The following is an 18,297-nucleotide window of genomic DNA, read 5'->3' as shown; positions in this document are numbered from 1 at the left end:
TAGATGTTGAATCAATGTAATAATGGACTGATTGTTTGGATGCATTGTTGTCTTGTTTGATTTATACCATTTAGATTGGCGAGTAGCACAATAACAATGTAATAACGTAAACATAAACTGGTCATATCAATGGCAAACTCTGTTTCATCGTCCACATTTGAGACAATGAACTTGTTCCCTTTATTTCAGACGAGCCGCGATACTCCGGCAAGTATGACGTCAGAACAATCGTCACTCAAAACCACAAGGTTTTTTATATTTTTATTCTGTAGCTTAAAAACGATAAATTTTGTCGTGTAAGGTTTTAGATGTTCTAATTGTTATTAGTTAGAGCTTACTACTGAACCCGCCGTAATAGCCTTCCAGTGTAGTTGGAACATCATGAATCTGGGGTGTTAAATCGTAGACCCTTTGCAACAGAGCCTCATAAGCACTTTCTCTATCCAACAGAAGCGAAGAGGCAGGACCAGAGTGGAGATGGGTAATCCTTGATGGACCAGTGGACACTGCCTGGGTGGAGAACCTCAACACAGCGTTGGACGACACCAAGACCCTCTGCTTGGCAAACGGGGAGCGGATAGGGCTTCCAAACAACATGAGATTGGTCTTTGAAGTTGATACTCTTGCGAAGGTAGGATTTTCCTACATAATTCCGTCCTGGAAAAGTGAATTGGGTATGGTAATAAGCTTTATGTGTGACCTTTTTTACATTTTGAGCTGACAAGTTTATAATATGTACTCACGTAGCTTTGAAGCTGGGCCATGCAGCTATTGCTATGCTAAACGAACCGCTGGCTCCCTTGTGCAGAGCGTTCCGGGGATAAATACAGTTAGCGGAACTTACTGCATCAGCGTGTCAAATGTTACGGCCAATTCAACTACAAGTGGAAATTTTTGCGATTGAGTTTAACAACCGGATATGAGTTAAATGGGAAAGTACCAAAATAAACTCTTGAAATAGCTTTCTCAGTGGAAGGCCTAACAGTTTTACAGCTTAACAAAACAACATCGTTTTGCATTAATAAACCATCCGCCAACTTCCGGTTAATATTCAGTTTAACCAAGGTCTATTGTCCCAGGCCAGCCCAGCCACCATCAGCAGGTGCGCTATGGTCTATTTCGACCCCGTGGAACTCGGTTGGAAACCTTACGTCAGATCTTGGATTAACAAACTACCACAAGAGTTACCTCAAAGCGGTATGTGCATTTTTCAGGTCACCGTGCGTGATTGCATGTTGTCCCGGGTCTAGCCTATGTGTTTTAATGGTTAGCCTAAGAACTATCTTCTTTCAAAGGTATTTCTTTCTTTGTATAATTTATGCCAATAAGATTGGTGAAAGCAAAATTTGGAAAATTATTGGTAATTAATTAAAAAATAAAGGCAAGCATTTTTACCATAGCAAGGAAGTCCGTTTTAAGAAGATTTTGTTCATAGCACGGTTCGCAGCGTCAGTTAGCTGCTGATAATATCATCTGACAGATGCATATTGCATAAGCACTCAAACGTTTTTACAAAATTTGCTGACAGTTTATCCATCTAAGTTGCAAAAGGTTCATCGCTCTTTAACTTTCAACATACCTGCACTATCGAACTATGACGTTTGGAGTCTATCTTATACCATTTGCTAATTTGTCAAATCTTTTAATAAAGTTTTTTAATCTAATAAACAACATCAAAAGCATAAACGAGCATTTGCCTGTTGATGTAATTTTTTTAGAACCTTTTTTGTGTTGGAATTTGCATCGACATGTGATTTACATCTTGATGATCCATGCAGGTCGAGATCATCTCTTGGGATTGTTTGAGCTGAGTATGGATGCAGGCTTCCAACTCCTGGATCGCCGCATCAAGCTCCAGCATCTTCCTGTTCCTCATCTATGCATTGTACAGTCACTTTGTAGAATTTTATCTTCACTTTTCAACTTCATGGAAAGCAACGGAGGGTTCGGGCACCCTGACAAGGCAAGGCGGCTAACGATGTTTTTAGGAGAGACAATTTTTTTTTTTGCATTATTGGTAGGGGAAGGGCGGGACCTACGAGCCGATTTTTACAAAATCTCATATATTTTTTGTTTTTTGTCTAAGATTCGTCTCAAAGTTTAATTATATCTTCCTACCTACAGTCTCCATACTTTCATGCATTTTAAGCATGTTCCGGTGGAAGCGGAAGTCCCTAGATCGAAAAATGTAGCGTCCTCCAAAGTGGTTCATACGACCCGCAAGTGAGGGTCCTACGACCATATGTGGAGGGTCCTCTAAGCCGCTTGAAAAAAACATGCAGTATTTTCGATTTTTCATTTATTTAACAGTTTTATGTTGTGCTGTTGTCATGCTACTACAAGAAATGTCAAATGGGAAACACTGAATGCATGCGCTCATCGGAAAATCTCTCTGATTGATCTCCCTGGTCTCACAGATGATCTTACTATCAGCACAAAATAGTCCGTGCACCAAGTTTAATTTGCAATCACCAAATTGGACAAACATGACTGTACTTCATCACCACAAATTTGTTTATTCAAAATTGTACACAGAGAAGTCAACAGGTATCAATTAATTTCTTTGGATCGTGTTGTTGACCCAGAGCAAGGTGGTTTGCAGGTCGCTCCAACAGGGAGGTTCACAGGTCACGCACCACGTGACCGGTAATTTTTTTGCTCCCAGCCTAAAACCTGAACTTTTAGTCTCACTCAACATAGCTAAAAACAATACTAATTTATCGTACATTAACCACTTATCACTGAAAGCCAAGACATCACTCAAGTTAAAAAACTAGAAAACATGTTGTACGACCTCAAAAATTTACAAAGTTATGTCAAAATCAGCAATGAGGTCTCCTGTCCACAAATCAGCTCAAAAAATGACGTTACTTCCTAGGAAAACCTAACGAAGCGTGTCAAAGCCAACAATATCCACATTTGGCACTAAATAGTTGTATAAAAAAAATTACGGGGGGTGGTTTGCAGGTCACCTCTGTTCACAGGTCCCGCTCTTCCCCTACTAATCTAGACAATGTGAAAATCTAGCACCAAACCAATCAAAATTGACAAAGGACCCGAGGTAGTGAAGAACATTAAAGCGGTCGAGTCTGTTCTTCAGAAACTTGATCGATGTCTTTACTTTTTGACAAGTTTCAACAGATAACGTCAAAATCTAAAACTTAACTTTGACAATAAGGAGCGATGTTATAAACTATCAATTCTGTTTAGTGTGAAATCCAGCTTAAAACTATGGTCTAATAATCTTCATGCGTTAGTGCACATGTCTGAAATCTTATTGGCTTATCATGTCCACGCAGAAAGAAAACGTAAACAGCGAAACCGGTTTGCCTCATTCAGCCACCCAAATGAAGTCATCCTCGCAGAAGCTTGAAACCCGTCCTCTACCGCTTGTAGCAACAAAGAACAGAGAGAGTGAAAGGTGGTACATGCAGACCCACCCGGAAAGGTTGACCATCTTGCTGGGAAAGCTCTTTGTATTCGCTTTCACATGGAGTGTAGGAGGTGTACTGAACAGGTGGGGGCGAGCCCCAAAAAGCAAATCAATCGTTTTTAACATTGATTTTACGTCTGCAAACGTTGAATCAATGTTAAAAACGATTGATTTACTTTCTGCGGTAATGTCACGTTTGTTTGATGTCGGTAGAAAGTAGGAACTTGTCTGCGTTTCACCAAACCCTTCAAATAAGACTTTTTCGCATACTTCAAATACACGAAATTGGATGTCCAACTAAATACACCATGAAGTCACTGTGGTGCTGTTGCCACGTCACTAGTAGTGTGCGCTCTTATTGCACATGTACAGTTCAGTTCTCACATTTGCTATGGGACGACTAAATGTGCTTAACGAGTAGATTTTACTTTTTTTTTTAAAGTATTCAATAAAATGGCGGTCAATAATTGCAAGAGTAACTTGAATTTTTCGTCAGATTTGTAACTTTCTGGCTATTCTGAGTCAGCACAAGGAACATTGCTTTAACGTACCAAATCTTAATGTGGAAATTTCAAAGGTCCGCCAATTTCTTGTAACGCGGTGGTTGCTGTCACAGAGAGGATGACCAAGAAGACGACACGTTGATAAGCAGCTCTGTGATTGGTCGAGACGAAACGTTGATCAACATGAGTTATGACTTTGACCACTTTGTCCATGACATGTTCGAGAACAATTCGTCACTGGGTGTCCAGTTTCCGTCAGGAAACCGCTCTGTTTTCTCATATTTTGTCGACTTGCAGGTAGTTTCCTTAGATTGTTCTCCTCCTGACCAAATTGATTTAATTTTAAACGATCCATGCTCTCTGCGTGGCTCATAGAACGTGTCTCATTGTAATTTTTGGTTTGTGACTTACTTTAATTTATCAGAAGCCCTGGCAGCTCGTGCAGTTAAAATACTATCGCCGTACAGTAACTTGTTTATGGGAAACATGCCGATTCCAATGAACTGGGACACAAAAACTTTTAACTTTGCTGCTGTTTTTATCATCTTACGGTAATTAAACGCACTCCACGTCACCTTACGTTTGTTTTACATCACCAGACAGGGCGTTTCGCAACGTGGGACAGCTTGGTACCGAATACTCGCATCCTCATAGAGAGGGGACTAACCTACACTCTTGCGGGTGGGGGTGGAAAGAGGTTGATGGCTGACCACAAGAAATCCGCTGCAGCAGACACGGCTGCTGCGCTTGTCCCTACAACCGATACTGTGAGTGACGGGAGGTCAATGCTTTTGTTTAAGTGGTTAAAGGAATTGTTTTGAATTAAGTTTTATTTACAAAAAGCACGTTCAAGAGTCTTGGCTCAAACCTACATGTCACGCAAAGCAAGTTGATGGTACACGGAGCCAGCCGTCATATCAATACTTGACATTACATGGCTTCATGTAGTTTTGTGAAAAATTGTGCTTAATTATCGCATTTAAAATTAGTGCTTGTTCAAATCAAACAAGTAGAGGTGGTAGAGGTAGAGATATTCTTTTTCAAAATTGCTTGTATCTCATTACCCCGGACCTCGTATCGTTCCCATGAGAATTACTGGGTCGTGATCATATGTTGCCTAACTTGCAGTGCAACATCACGATGGCACATGTAATCTCAAGTATAAACATATTGTTTACATGTGAAAGTGCTGCGTCGTGGGTTCACCTTTCGTCTGGAAGGTTACGCGACTTTTGAAAACAAATTTCAAAGATAGATGATCGCTCATACATCACTATCCACCATATACGTCACTATCCATCTAATACGTCACTATCCACCTAATACGTCATTATCCATCATATTCGCGTCATCTGATATTTCGTTGATTTGCAGATCCGCTATTCCTTCTTGGCTTCTTTACTTCTCCTCAACAACCACCCAGTGTTGTTGACAGGGGAGAGTGGTGTGGGGAAGACTGCTCTGTTGCAGGTGATTGGAAGAGTGATGCGACAGCCCTGTTCAACTGTTACATACATGCATCTGGCTGTTATACTTTGCAACATAGGATATTCCATGAAATCAAGTGGAATTGTTTGGATAGGTGGTGAAGCAACAAGCACTACCAAACGTGTTGTTGAAATACACGAGACAACTTGCTTGTATGCAACACTTAAGCTTCAGACCACATTAAAGATAATTTTCACTTTAAAGCGAAGGGTCTTTGCAGAGCAGATGAGTTGTACAAGTGATGAAAACGAATGAAGACCCCACTTGCAGAGAGATCAAACTGACATTTCTGAGAATTTCTGCTTTTTCAGTTTAAAGACCGCTTGTCTTTGAATGCGTCCTGTTGTAGGTCTAGAAAGCTTCAGAAACGAACAACACATATTTAAGCAAATTTTCATGTGATGGCATACGACGCTGAAGTTTCAAATATTTTAAATCAACAAAAAAGTATCAAGCTTAAGAGCAAAATGGTTAGAACGCCTGGTTAATCTAATAAAAAAATAAAGAGCCCATAATGAACATCAATTTAGTAGACTTAGACTTCAGCGTCGTGTGCAGTAAATTTTCATGTGATTGCATACGACGCTGAAGTCTCAACTATTTAAAAGCAGGGACAGATATCAAGGTTCTCCTCAGAAATAGAGCATGTGTTGTTTTCAGAACATGCTGAGCAAGTTGAGTGAGGTTGGGGGCTCTGGTACTGAGTCTGGAACCATCCTAGGGGATATATTCTGCGCCGCCGAGAAGACGTCAGTCATCTTACAGAACATTGCCAGCCTCGGTATTCTTGACCAGAACGAAGACAGTCCAGTTGGTGACAACATGGCTGGGAAGATGCCTCAGCATGGTAATGCTTGTGATGTTGTTGGGTTGGTATAAAACTAATCATGTTTTTGTCTACTACCCAGACAGCAAATCAATCGTTTTTTACATTGATTCAACGTCTGAAAAATGATTGATTTGCTGTCTGGATAAGTAGATTCAATAATTTGTTGCAAATTATGGTAGCAATCATCCGAAATGTTTTAAAGCATAAGTTGATAAAAATATCTTTTTGTCTAAAACGTCGGGAAACGTACTTTATTGAACAAAGATCGACTCAGTGGCATGTATTCGAGTGATTAAATAAATGAAGAACTTCACAGATTGTTCACCAGCATCGCATGTATCTGCATGTTATTGGTGGTTTTGCTTGTCTTGTCATTCATGATTTTATCAATGTATTTATTTCCAGGCATTACTACCAAGGAGAAAACTGGCGACTTGATTGTAAATACAGTGCAGTTTAGTGCCTTGACCCAGCCAAGCCAATGTCAGGTACACCAAATTGCTACAACGATTCATTTTCCAAGCAAGAGTACTGCAAAGTTTGCAAATTTATCTTATTTTGTGCTTTTATCCGTCACTGTATTGCTGCTTCTGGCGTTTTAGCTCCGGTATAATTTAATTTTTACAAGTTATCTGTAACACGTTTTCCTTGAAATTAAAGTAATTTTGCCATGAACTAAAAGTGTCAATTACCATGTGATTGGCCCGAAAAGAATAAGGATCAAAGGTCAAGTTCGTCACACAATGAACAATGAAACTAAACACGTAATTTTCACCTGCTCAGACAATAAGGGAACCACCAAGCTATACGGACATTTTTGATGTACAGTATTTTGTTTATTTTTTAACTTCAGAGTCAGATTCTGAGCAAGTTAGGAAAGAGATCAAAGAACGGGGTTGGCCCGCCTCGTGGTAAGAAGTGCATCACGTTCATCAATGATTTGAACATGCCAACCAGTGACGAGCACGGAGCCCAGCCGCCCCTTGAACTTGTAAGGTAGGAGGTAGACCGGGCGAGGCTAAAGGTGCTACTAGAACCTGGCAGCCCTCGCGGTGATTTGCAATGTTTTCTTTTTTTCACTTTTATCAGTTTGTAATTCCTACTTTGCGCTCTCAGCTTAGAGGGAACTTTCTACAAGTTGCGTGTAAGCTATAAGTCGGAAAACTGCAATATAAACTGGCGATGAACACCTTGAACAATCTCTTGTAAGAGAAATCTGTTTGTTAAATCTACAGATAGTAATTCACTTTTCAAGCAATAAATGAATGTTTGCCCTTTTGATCAACGGCAGGCTGTAGGTCTGAGATCGGTAGTGCTGGTTTCAAGATCTTCTGCCTCACAATCTCTTCGTCTTCTCTTTGGTCTTCCTCGCTTTCGTTTACCAACTTCCAACCGTCTCATTCTTCTTCCGACACAATCTTCATTTCTCCGTACAAACTGTCCCAACCGAGACGTGTCTTTCATCTTTCATCTCTCCGACTTGCATTCGTTTTCTAATAATTTTATTTCTTACTCGGTCTTGCTTTGTCAATCCCTGAAAACGTCAAACCATTTTTATATCAGCCACATACAATATTCATTCCTGTGTCTTCGTTAAGGCTACCGTCTCCATCTCGTACATTGTGGGTCTTGCCATCGCTTTGTAGAGTTTACCCTATAGCTGTTTTGACACCTTTTTGTCACACATGGCTCCTGCTATTTTTTTCTGTGCTACCAATCTTACTTGGCATCTCCTTGCCACCTCTGTGTCATTTTCTCCTTTTTCATACTGTCTAATAAAGGTATTTGAACTCTTTCACCTTTTCACCACCTCTCTTTGCAATCGCATTTTTGTCTTATTTTCCTCATCATTTTTTTTCATATTTGGAGTTTTAGATATTCTATCTTTTGCCTGCATATTTTCATAGCTCTATCCTCCATCGCTGCTCACCTAGTCTCCAGCCTTTGTTCTGCTTCCTCTCTCATCCATGCACGCAGGACAAAACGTCGTCTGCAAACCGCATCTCCCGCGTCTCCTCTCTTGATGTTTCCAATCATGCAATCTATGATAACAGAAAAAAAGGAATAGTGCGGGTTCTTGATGTAGATTCTTGATTCTTCTCTACTTCCTTTATTTAAAAACAAAACTTCACTCCAAACCCCTTGTCTTGGCACCCAATCATATTCCTTCTTTAGGTCGATGAACATGCAATGCGTATCTTCTGCCCCTTTTTCAACATTTCAAAATATTCTTAACAATTTCCAATCACATTAGTCTATGGCATGTTCACAATATTAACTTACGTTTAATATGTTTAAAATGGATGTAACTTTCCTTTCAAAATGTACTTGTCAACAGCCTACTCGAGGTTTTAAGTCTTCCAATATATTTGCAGACAATTTTTAGACCTGCATGGCTTTTATGACGTCAAGAGTTTGACTTGGAAATCTGTCTTTGACGTCACAATCGGTGCGACAGCCGCGCCGCCAGTGGGCGGTAGAAGTATGATCAGCGAGAGAGTTCTCAAACACTTTTCGGTTTTATCCATTCCACAGCCTTCCACAAAGTCCCTCCAGCACATATACCAGGTAGGTGAACTGTCGCGTTTGAGGCGGCGTTTTTGTTTTTTTTAAACACTTAGCCAGTTATTATCCAAAATGTAAAGAATACTTTTCTGAGTTATTTTTGCAATAAAACATTGAAAATTTACCAAAGCGGTTTAAGGAAAATTATTAACCGGATTAGAGTGATGTCTAATTGTCTATCACAGGTACAGCTTGGTCATTTTTTGGAAAACGGAGACTTCATGCCGGAAGTGAAAGAATCCTGCCACCAAGTGGTGAACGCGGCCATTGCTATTTATTATAAAATGTGTAATGCCATGTTGCCTACTCCAAACAAATCACACTACACTTTCAACTTGAGAGATCTTTCTGCTGTTATCAAAGGGATTTTACAGGTTGGTTGGGTCTTGTTCAAAAATATTATTCTCATTGCACACATAGCGGAGATCTACTGGGTGATTTAAATGAGATGTGTTCTGTGAACCTCCTTCTGTGAACCTCCTCACTCACTTACTTACAGCTTTTTGAAGAAAGAGGATTGGGCCAAAATCGAAAATGTTAAAGAACTGTCATCTGTTTTGTTTTTTTGATTAAAAACTTACATCGTAAGGTATCTTATGGCGGCATTGAAAGAAAAATCCTGAATCAACTCTCCAACTTCGATTTGTTGCTCGTTCTTACACGATTTCGTCATGGTTGGGTTGAGGCCATAGAAAGAAAGATGGAAACATCCACTACAGTCATTGCTACGAATATTATTTCAGGCTGACGAATCTGTGATAGTGTCACGTGAGACTACTGCGCAATTATTTGCCCACGAAGCCACCAGAGTCTTCCACGACAGATTGACGGATGCGGACGATAGAAGAGTTTTCTATGGTTTCCTATCGGACGACCTGCACAACTACTTCAAGGCAAGTCGTTTGAACTGCAACTTTTTGACGACTACATTTTTTGTAAAAACATTCTCAATTTCAACAGATCACGATTCCATCGGAGACGTTGTACACGAAGCCGTTCATATTCGGCGACTTCACAGATCTCAACGCTCCGACTTCCACAAGAGCATACAGACAGCTCCCGAATCATGAGATGCTCTCCAATATGCTGGAGGAATACTACATGAGGACCAGGTTGGAAGATTAAAAGAACAAAGTTATTCAAACGTTATCTTTCAACACAAGTGGTATGTTTGCCTTGAAAGCGTCGTTAGAGAAGAGGCTTGACTTTACAAGCTGAGAAACGGCAAGAACAAGCTGTGCTGGTTCGACTCTCGGTGTGTGCGCTTGAGCAACGCATTTCCAAGACAGCTCTCCTGTCTCCATTCAGCCACAGCAATTTGTGCATGAAATGATTTATACACAGCACTTTAACAGCAAACGGAAATTTAACTTTGTCGATGTGAAAACCTGCGTCAGTGGTTCAAAGCCTCTACTAGTATACGAATTTGCCAGGATTGAGCTCTCCCAAAAGCTTTCTCAGTCCGAGGATAAAAATTCCCACAATCAAGTAATTATTTCATCAACAAACCATGTTCCTCTAGAAATGCTTAATTCATTACTTATACTAGAAACATGTTTTTAAATTCACTGAACTTCTGACCATTACATCAGTGCTCACTGCTCATGCTTATCAGATGCTTTGTTGTTCACAGCGGCAGTAGTGTCAACACCGCGCACCTGGTGTTCTTTGAAGCGGCTGTTAATCACGTGATCAGGGCTTCCCGCGTTTTCCGTCAGCCATCCACTCACATGCTTTTGGTTGGTATTGACGGAACTGGCAAGTCAACCACATGCAAGCTGGCCGCGAGGATATCAGGCTGCAAATTATATACGTAAGTTGTTTGTAAGAATAAAGTTGTGTTTATTTCGTCACAGAATGGATTGTGTGACACGGTGGAAGTTTCACGAGATATTAAGAGATGTCACAACTGACTACAATTGATATTTTTATTCTCGCAAAAATTCTGTTGCTGTAACTCCGACCCATGGCCCATTATTTTTATGCTGGTGCTGAAATAATTTGCACGACTCTCAAAGGGTCATCGGTTCAACTCCCGCTGAGAGGGTACCCGGTCATTTGGTCGACAGGACGTTTGGTCGACAGACATTTGGTCGACAGGACGTTTGGTCGACAGGACGTTAGGTCGACAGAACGATTTATTTTAGGGTTAGGGTTAGTTAACTAACCATAACCCTAATCTAACCCTGACTCTTACCCTAACCCTAACCCAAAAATGAATCGTTCTGTCGACCTAACGTCCTGTCGACCAAACGTCCTGTCGACCAAACGTCCTGTCGACCAAATGTCTGTCGACCAAACGACCGTGCACCGCTGAGAGTACCCATCTGTGTCTTCACAATGCATGCTTGACGGTGGACACAAAAGCTTGGCATCTTGCCTACTTCAATTTATTGATGACTTCCTGTCATAGGTTTTGATTATATATATATCTGTTCTGCTTTTGATTATGTCATGCAGTGTTGCCATTTCAAACATTTAAGGTTGAACGAATGCTTTTGTTCAGAATTAATTTTGTAATTTGACTTCATTTAGACTTTCAATAGTGAGAGGTTACTCCTTGACTGACTTCCGTGACGAGTTGAAGAAGGTGATGAAGCAATGCGGAGTGGCCAACCTTCCTACTGTGTTCCTTCTCACTGATGCTGACCTGGTCAGTGAGGCATTCCTGGAGGACATAAATTGCCTTCTCAACACTGGTATGAGTATGCGTTCGATCGACCTAATGCGCGCTTTTAACGAGAAAAAAGCAATTGTTTAATTTTAACCTTCAAAACTTTATTGAGGGAGTGTGTTTTTATCGTCAAGGTCGGTTGGGAATTTGCATTCCACGACATCTTTATATGAGCATAGGTTTTCTCGTGGTGGGAGGTTCATCAAAGTGGAAGCTTTACACATGTCGCTGCAACGCTTGGGATGTCAAACATTCCAGCTCGCAATAAGCTGTGCATTTTTAAAAACACTTTCTTGTGTTGCTCGTTGTGCATTTATTGAGTTGTCGTACGAAGATCAGCTGACACCTTTAACTTTGCTAGTACCAGTGTCATTATATCTTATGCACTGTATTGTAAACGTAGCCTATACATAGTATACAAATTTTGTTGTACTGAAAAAAATCGGTTTGGTTTGGTTCTGAATCTTTATCCTCGGACTGATAAAGTCTTGATTGGTTATTCCTGGTAGTTTCGCATACTTGTAGAATGTAGAGGCTCTTGATGCAGGGCCGGTTACCGAGATTGACAGAGTGAATTTTTTCGATTGTTGAAGTCTTGTTGCTGGGAAATTATTCCATTCACTAAAATGCCGCTGAATGCGTTGCTCAAGCGAGAGTCGAACCAGCGCAGCTTGATCTTGAGCCGGGCGCGTAACCACTGAGCTAACCGGGCGGACATTGAATCTATTCCATCGGCGTTGTCATAAATGACTATTCGATTTTAAATCGTCGTAGGTGAAGACGCGGAATTGTTCGACCACGACGAGTTGGATGCGATAGTCATGGAAGTCAAGCAAGACGCGATTTCTAAGGACGTCGCTGATTCCCGATCCGCCATGTTGAATTTTTTTCGACGACGAATTGCCCGAAACCTCCACATTGCAATAGCGACCAGCCCGGCAGGAGGTGCTTTTCGACGCCGATGTCGATCTCACCCAGCCCTAGTCAACTGCTGCACTATAGATTGGTAAGTAGCTTATGAAGGGAAACTATAAGATACGGTGGTGGGAAACTAATCTTTGTTTTTGGAAGCAAATTTACATTTACTTAATTGTTTCCAAACTGAATTAGGTAGACCTTTGTGTATAAAGGAGCGTTCTTCCTGGCTGTCTGCACAAGGCTGAGTACTTACTAGAACAGCGAGCAATTGCGATTCGCTATAAATTAGATATTGTTGAGAAAGATTTCGAAAATTGCTGTCGGTCAATGGCCAAGTTGCAGCAGTTGATGATTTAATTCCAGATGTGATGGTAGTTAATAGACATCCCTTGAAGAAGATGGTTATCGAATCATGTCATCCCAATCAACCTTTATTCAACCCAGTCTAGATTGACTCAATACCAATCAGCTGATTTACCTTTGTCACTGGTATTTTAACCCTCATGATTCTCAACACCCATATGTTCGTCTGCGCTCGCTTCATGCTTTCTAAACTTTTAGCTTCAGAGACTTATTTTCTTTTACACCTTTTCTGTATGATTTTTTTTATGATTCTTATTTTCTTTGTTTTGATGCTACCATACTCTCAATCCCACACGACGTTCTACGGGACCTTACCTGCTCTCGCATGTCAAAGCGTCCATTACAAATACAAACAGAAGCGTGTTTAACATCAACTCTTGGTGCACTCGAACCTTCGCTTCTACTTTGCTCCCTTCGGAATTTGTCTTCACGCCTTCCTTCACTTTGCGATGTATACTGAAGGCACGCCTGCTGTTTGTACCAACCCTTCTCGATCATAAGTTGATAATAGGTTTGCGGAAAACAGCTTTTCCGCACATCATCACTGCAGAGTGCAGATGTTCTCTTGGGTTTATATCATAGTTTCTCGACCTTTTTCCTTTAAATTACATTTTATCTACTTTTTACAGATCAATTTGTACGCATCGCCTTTTTTCAAATTAAATTTTAGACCGTTTTCATTCTTCGGTCTGTTTTTACTTCTTTGCAAATTTTTTTCACGTGATAGACGGCAATTATCGTCAAAACGTAAACTTACTCTCGGTTGAGCCCGTTATTTAGTTCTGACAGATGTAACAATTCCAAAAGAGACATTTTTGTGTGAAACGAAAGTCTCGTGTTGTTGTTGCAATTTCTAACGATAATAACGTATACAAGTTGATAGATTTGCGTGTTGATGTGGTGGGCTACAATATATTTTACATTTGTACATGCGAGTAACTACAATATGTTTGAAGTTATACTGTATGGTCATTGTGTTCATGTATTGCTTGTTGTTGCTGCTCTTGTCTTAAGTTACGTCATTGTGAGGTAAACTCAGACAACATTGACCGTCATAATTGCCATTGTCTTACATTTTAAATGCGTGTATTTTTAGGTACGACAGATGGCCAAAAGAGGCGCTAATGAGCGTGGCACGGTCATACTTGTCACGTGACAACGTTGACGTCATCAGCCACCGGGAGGAAGACGCTCATCAAGTGGGTTGCTTGTTTAATTGAAACATAACTTTGAGATATTCGGCAGCACATGCTGTGTTTCAGTTGGTAGAGCTCTGGTGTACATCTATTTCTGGTTACTTTGTGTGCAAAATTAGGATCCACCCCGATAGTTCAGTTGGTTAGCGCGTGACTTTGTGAACGAAGAAGCTTCAAGATTAAGCGGCGCTGGTTAGTTGGACAAGTCTGGTGGATTGTATTTGTTCTTGACAATGCGACGTTCTTCCTTCAATGAATCTTTTTCTGCTGGAAGGTGTGGAACATTCGATGCCTTTAACCCCCTGTGCGTTGGCTAGGCGATCTGAAATAAACGTTGGAGCATCTATCAAGCACTCCGCCATCAATTTTGGAACAATCCGTAAAGTTTCAGTAATCAGTTTGCAAAATTGATTCAGGAAACGTTCCCAAATCGTAAGGATAAAAAGTTAATTTACCAATCGCCTATAATTGACTGAAAATTGCTAAATCGACAATTTTCAGCAAACAAGCTCCGTGGAGGATGTGTCGTCGTTGTGTGTTCACATCCACTTCAGCGCGGCAAAAGCGAGCGAAAGATTGTGGGACGAGATGAGAAGACGATACTACACCACGCCTACCACCTACCTTGAGTTTGTCCATGTCAGTTCGTTTTCAAACGTTTCTGGGATTATAATTTATTTAAATGTCGTCTTAAGTGGTCACAGACTGGGTTAGTTGATTCTTTGAACTTGGTCCCTTTGCAATCGCAAGTACGTTTACAGTTTGATCGCAAGTGAACATAAGCTATTTTAAATTTTAACATAAAAGTTTGTCTTGTGTCAATGCAACTTACAACCGAATAGTTGAAAGTCATGTACTCTGTGTATTCGTCGTGCACCTACCCAGTCGGCAACCCCGTCACTTTTACATTGATTCAACGTCTGCATTGATTGATTCGACGTCATATACAAGTGACAGATATTGCTTTGTGGGTTTCGGCTATATCGTAGTGCAGATGCACTGCGATATACCTGCAGATGCAGGAAAAAGCGTATTTGGGTGCTGTTTTCTTCAAAATGTTTAAAGAAACCCTACTTATGAGAATAACCCAAGTTAAAGTGGTTCGTTTTAACGTTAGTTTTCACTTCCAGTGTTAGATCAGGCATGCCACTGGTGCTCAAGAGTTATAATTCTGTGTCTTTTCAGTTATTTACGAAAATGCTCGAAAAGAACAAGAAGGACTTTCAAAGCGCTTTGCGTCGATTGCTGACGGGCTTGCACAAGCTCGCTGAGGCCAGATCGCTGGTCAATGTCATGCAGAAGGAACTGATCGGACTTGGACCAAAGATTGAGCAAAAAGCGAAAGACACCGAGAGATTAATGATCCAGTTGAAAAAAGATACCGACGCTGTCAATGAGGTCTAGTACCCTTCTCGTTGGACAAGCTTTTTGTATACTGTATATTTTCTATAGCATGTGTATTTGTAATTGCAGAACAAACATTTACTGTAGTTTATCACGTGAAGTTGTGAGCTTTTCATTTACAGGTTCGTGAAATCGTGAGACTTGAAGAATCAACCATGCGTAACGAAACCCAACTTGTTCAAGACTTTGCCCACCAAGCGACAGTGGACCTTCAGGCTGTCCTCCCAGCATTGCAGGTTGGCTTAATAGAACGTGTTTGAAATTGTTGTTTGGTAGAAAACATTAAAACATCTGTGCCATAGTTAAAACTAAACTAAAATAAATATACGAGTAATTTTTTTCTTTCTTTGAAATATTTGCCATGATTTTCTTCCTTATTTCATTATCGTACCTGATTCCAAGCATTGACTGCCTCTTGTGCGAAAAGTTTTCAAGATTCTTGTTATTTTTTATTTATTCATGTATAGACTATAATTATCGTATTATCCGAGTTTCTGGATCGATTTACCTTAAAAAAATACGAAACTAAATCACAAGCTCGTATGATTACGTCACAATCAACAACCGGACTATGCCAGTCCAATGCTATTCTGACAGCTTGCTTTAACTTGCTTGTAATTTTATAAGTCCAGTGTTTTTAGTGTTTAATTGTTTCAGTATTCAGTGCTTTTTTTCATTTGCAGTCTGAATGTTAGCATATTGATAAATAATAAAGTAATACGAGCTAATGAAAGCTATTGGATCTACACATGGAGAATTCTATTCAATGTTTGAACTAATGAATTCTGTTCACTGCACACATTGCTTGATGAAATGCAATTTTCTCATATTAAAGCTTCTCGTGTCAAAAAAAAACATTTGAACACTGAAACATTTAAATAAATGCACTTGCAAAACATTTTAGGCAAATATTGGACCCAAGTACAGTATACGGTTTCCTGCAATTAACTTCAGCTTTGAGTTCTGAAGGCTTGTTCACGGTGTCCAAGCCATCTATTTTCGTAAGCTACGATCCAATCCAATTCATAACCAGTGAACAAACGCCATCTTTGGCAGAGAGATGTTTCTTCACGCTTGCTCTACAGTACACCTTCGTAGTGGGCAAGAAGAACCAAATATAAAAGCGATGTATCAAAAAGTGTTAATCCGTTATTCAATAAGTCAACAAATCTGATTGTTTTATTTGCTGAAAAAACAATTTCATTGCATTGTGAATGCGATAGTACACGTGGAGTTGGGATCTTTTAATTTTTTTTTCAACTATTTTGACAGGAAGCAGTGATGGCTTTGGATGCATTGGACAAGTCAGACATTGCTGAGCTGAGAGTGTACAAGAACCCACCTCAACTTGTGCTCACGGTCATGAACGCCGTATGCATTCTGCTCCAGGTATGTGTGACGTCATTGAGAGGCAAGTATCGCGTTATGAGATTTCTACTAATCTTCTAACGAAATGACCGATACGTTTATTACCAGACATTTCATAATAATGTTGATTGAAGTGTACGCAAAGTTGTATTAAAAATATATCAATTGCGTCGATTGTCTGCAACGTCGATTGTCTGCAATCGGAATTCTCAATTTGGTAAGTTGGCTCCAATAAGATGCAGGGAAAGTTTGAAGTTTACACACAACTTTGTACAAATTTGATAAGCTTACTAAACCGGTTTGAACCAGGTGAAAGCGGAATGGACGAGTGCAAAGCAGTTGCTTGCTGATCCTCACTTTCTCAAGAGGTTGGTCCAACTCGACCGGGATGCTATACCAATCAAAGCGTTCAACAAGTTACGCCGGTTGACCAAGACGTCGGAATTCTCCATTGAGAGGGTGGCAGATGTAAGTTCGACTTCTGAAATCTTTCATAAATAATACAATCGTTTTTTAAAGCTTTATTTTTTACGTTATTACCGTTACCGTGTTCTTTTCTGAGGCTTAAGGTTTGGTTAGCTACCTGGTACAACCACTCAACCAGGTTAACAATGGCTGATCCAGGAGAGCGATTGTGTCGATCACTCCTCTAAACCGCAGAAAAGTAGCTTTGTTTACAGTACATTTGCAAGGTCGGACTAATGTAGATCTACTCATGATTTTGTTCTGTTGAAATCGCCCCTCCCCTAAGGCTACTCGCTGGATCTTCTCCTTAAGTTTACCTTAAGAAGCACCCTTAAGCTACCTGGTACTGTGAAACATTTCAACTTAAGCCCACAGTGAGGAAGTGATTGAAACGAATTACAACGATCAAGTTACACGTTTTGTTATAAACTTCAGTTAAATTTTATCAACAAACAATTCTGGTCTAGTAGTGCAGTTAACTGCTGTATGCACTTGGTATACCATTGTGGTAAGAATCGACCTAGCACTGACGAAGATATAAGTACGGATTGTAAGTTGGTCATGTCGTCTTTGCTTCAGTTATTTTTTTTTATCTTTGCAACGCATAAACTTAGATGTCAACATGTTGTGTAACTGTTTTTTGAAGTGTTCTGTTCCACTATTTCATTGCCATCAACAGCGCAGACACAGGGCAATCAAAAAAGTAAACATACCTAGGTATTAGACCTCCACAAGGCCTCATCAAGGGTTAACCGTTTGTTCATTGGTGTGGGATGCTATAGTGCAGACATGTCGGGTTGGCGCTTGGCAGAGAGTCTTGCCAGTGAGCGTGGTGAAATGCAGACAGCAGCCCACATAATCTAGGGTTGCTCGCTGTACAGACCACCCCATGGTATGGAAGGCCTAGTCTTTATTGACGATGACACCAGGCAATGGCTAACCGACGGGTGCCCTGATACATAGCGACAATACGAAAGGAGAAGGAACCAAAATTTGGAGGAAAGCTTCTTCCCGGCTTGCACAGCTTATGTGACGGTTAGCATCCCAGATTAGCGGTGTGCAGGTTAGCGGCTCCACCTAGTGTGGTGGTG

The 18,297-nt window shown here is 40.4% G+C and overlaps 1 protein-coding gene across 1 annotated transcript in view; it reads left to right on the top strand.

Annotated features, from left to right (window-relative positions):
• The window catches only part of LOC145780334 (dynein axonemal heavy chain 6-like), a 78,885-nt gene that overhangs the window by 33,942 nt on the left and 26,646 nt on the right, over positions 1-18,297 (top strand). The window contains exons 39-62 of the mRNA XM_082592035.1: positions 190-248; positions 451-631; positions 1,080-1,197; positions 1,779-1,971; positions 3,317-3,517; positions 4,050-4,233; positions 4,536-4,703; positions 5,311-5,406; positions 6,085-6,271; positions 6,659-6,741; positions 7,107-7,249; positions 8,629-8,821; positions 9,004-9,192; positions 9,562-9,711; positions 9,779-9,930; positions 10,452-10,631; positions 11,354-11,517; positions 12,267-12,498; positions 13,870-13,972; positions 14,471-14,608; positions 15,155-15,367; positions 15,496-15,609; positions 16,646-16,762; positions 17,051-17,209. Coding sequence (XP_082448161.1) covers positions 190-248; positions 451-631; positions 1,080-1,197; positions 1,779-1,971; positions 3,317-3,517; positions 4,050-4,233; positions 4,536-4,703; positions 5,311-5,406; positions 6,085-6,271; positions 6,659-6,741; positions 7,107-7,249; positions 8,629-8,821; positions 9,004-9,192; positions 9,562-9,711; positions 9,779-9,930; positions 10,452-10,631; positions 11,354-11,517; positions 12,267-12,498; positions 13,870-13,972; positions 14,471-14,608; positions 15,155-15,367; positions 15,496-15,609; positions 16,646-16,762; positions 17,051-17,209 — 3,717 coding nt within the window. The remainder of the gene's footprint in view (positions 1-189; positions 249-450; positions 632-1,079; positions 1,198-1,778; positions 1,972-3,316; positions 3,518-4,049; positions 4,234-4,535; positions 4,704-5,310; positions 5,407-6,084; positions 6,272-6,658; positions 6,742-7,106; positions 7,250-8,628; positions 8,822-9,003; positions 9,193-9,561; positions 9,712-9,778; positions 9,931-10,451; positions 10,632-11,353; positions 11,518-12,266; positions 12,499-13,869; positions 13,973-14,470; positions 14,609-15,154; positions 15,368-15,495; positions 15,610-16,645; positions 16,763-17,050; positions 17,210-18,297) is intronic.

Source organism: Aplidium turbinatum, chromosome 11, assembly GCF_918807975.1.
Source record: "Aplidium turbinatum chromosome 11, kaAplTurb1.1, whole genome shotgun sequence".
NCBI classification, from domain to species: domain Eukaryota; kingdom Metazoa; phylum Chordata; class Ascidiacea; order Aplousobranchia; family Polyclinidae; genus Aplidium; species Aplidium turbinatum.
The sequence above is the reverse complement of the archived record's forward strand: the minus strand, read 5'-3'. Positions and strand labels throughout refer to the sequence as shown.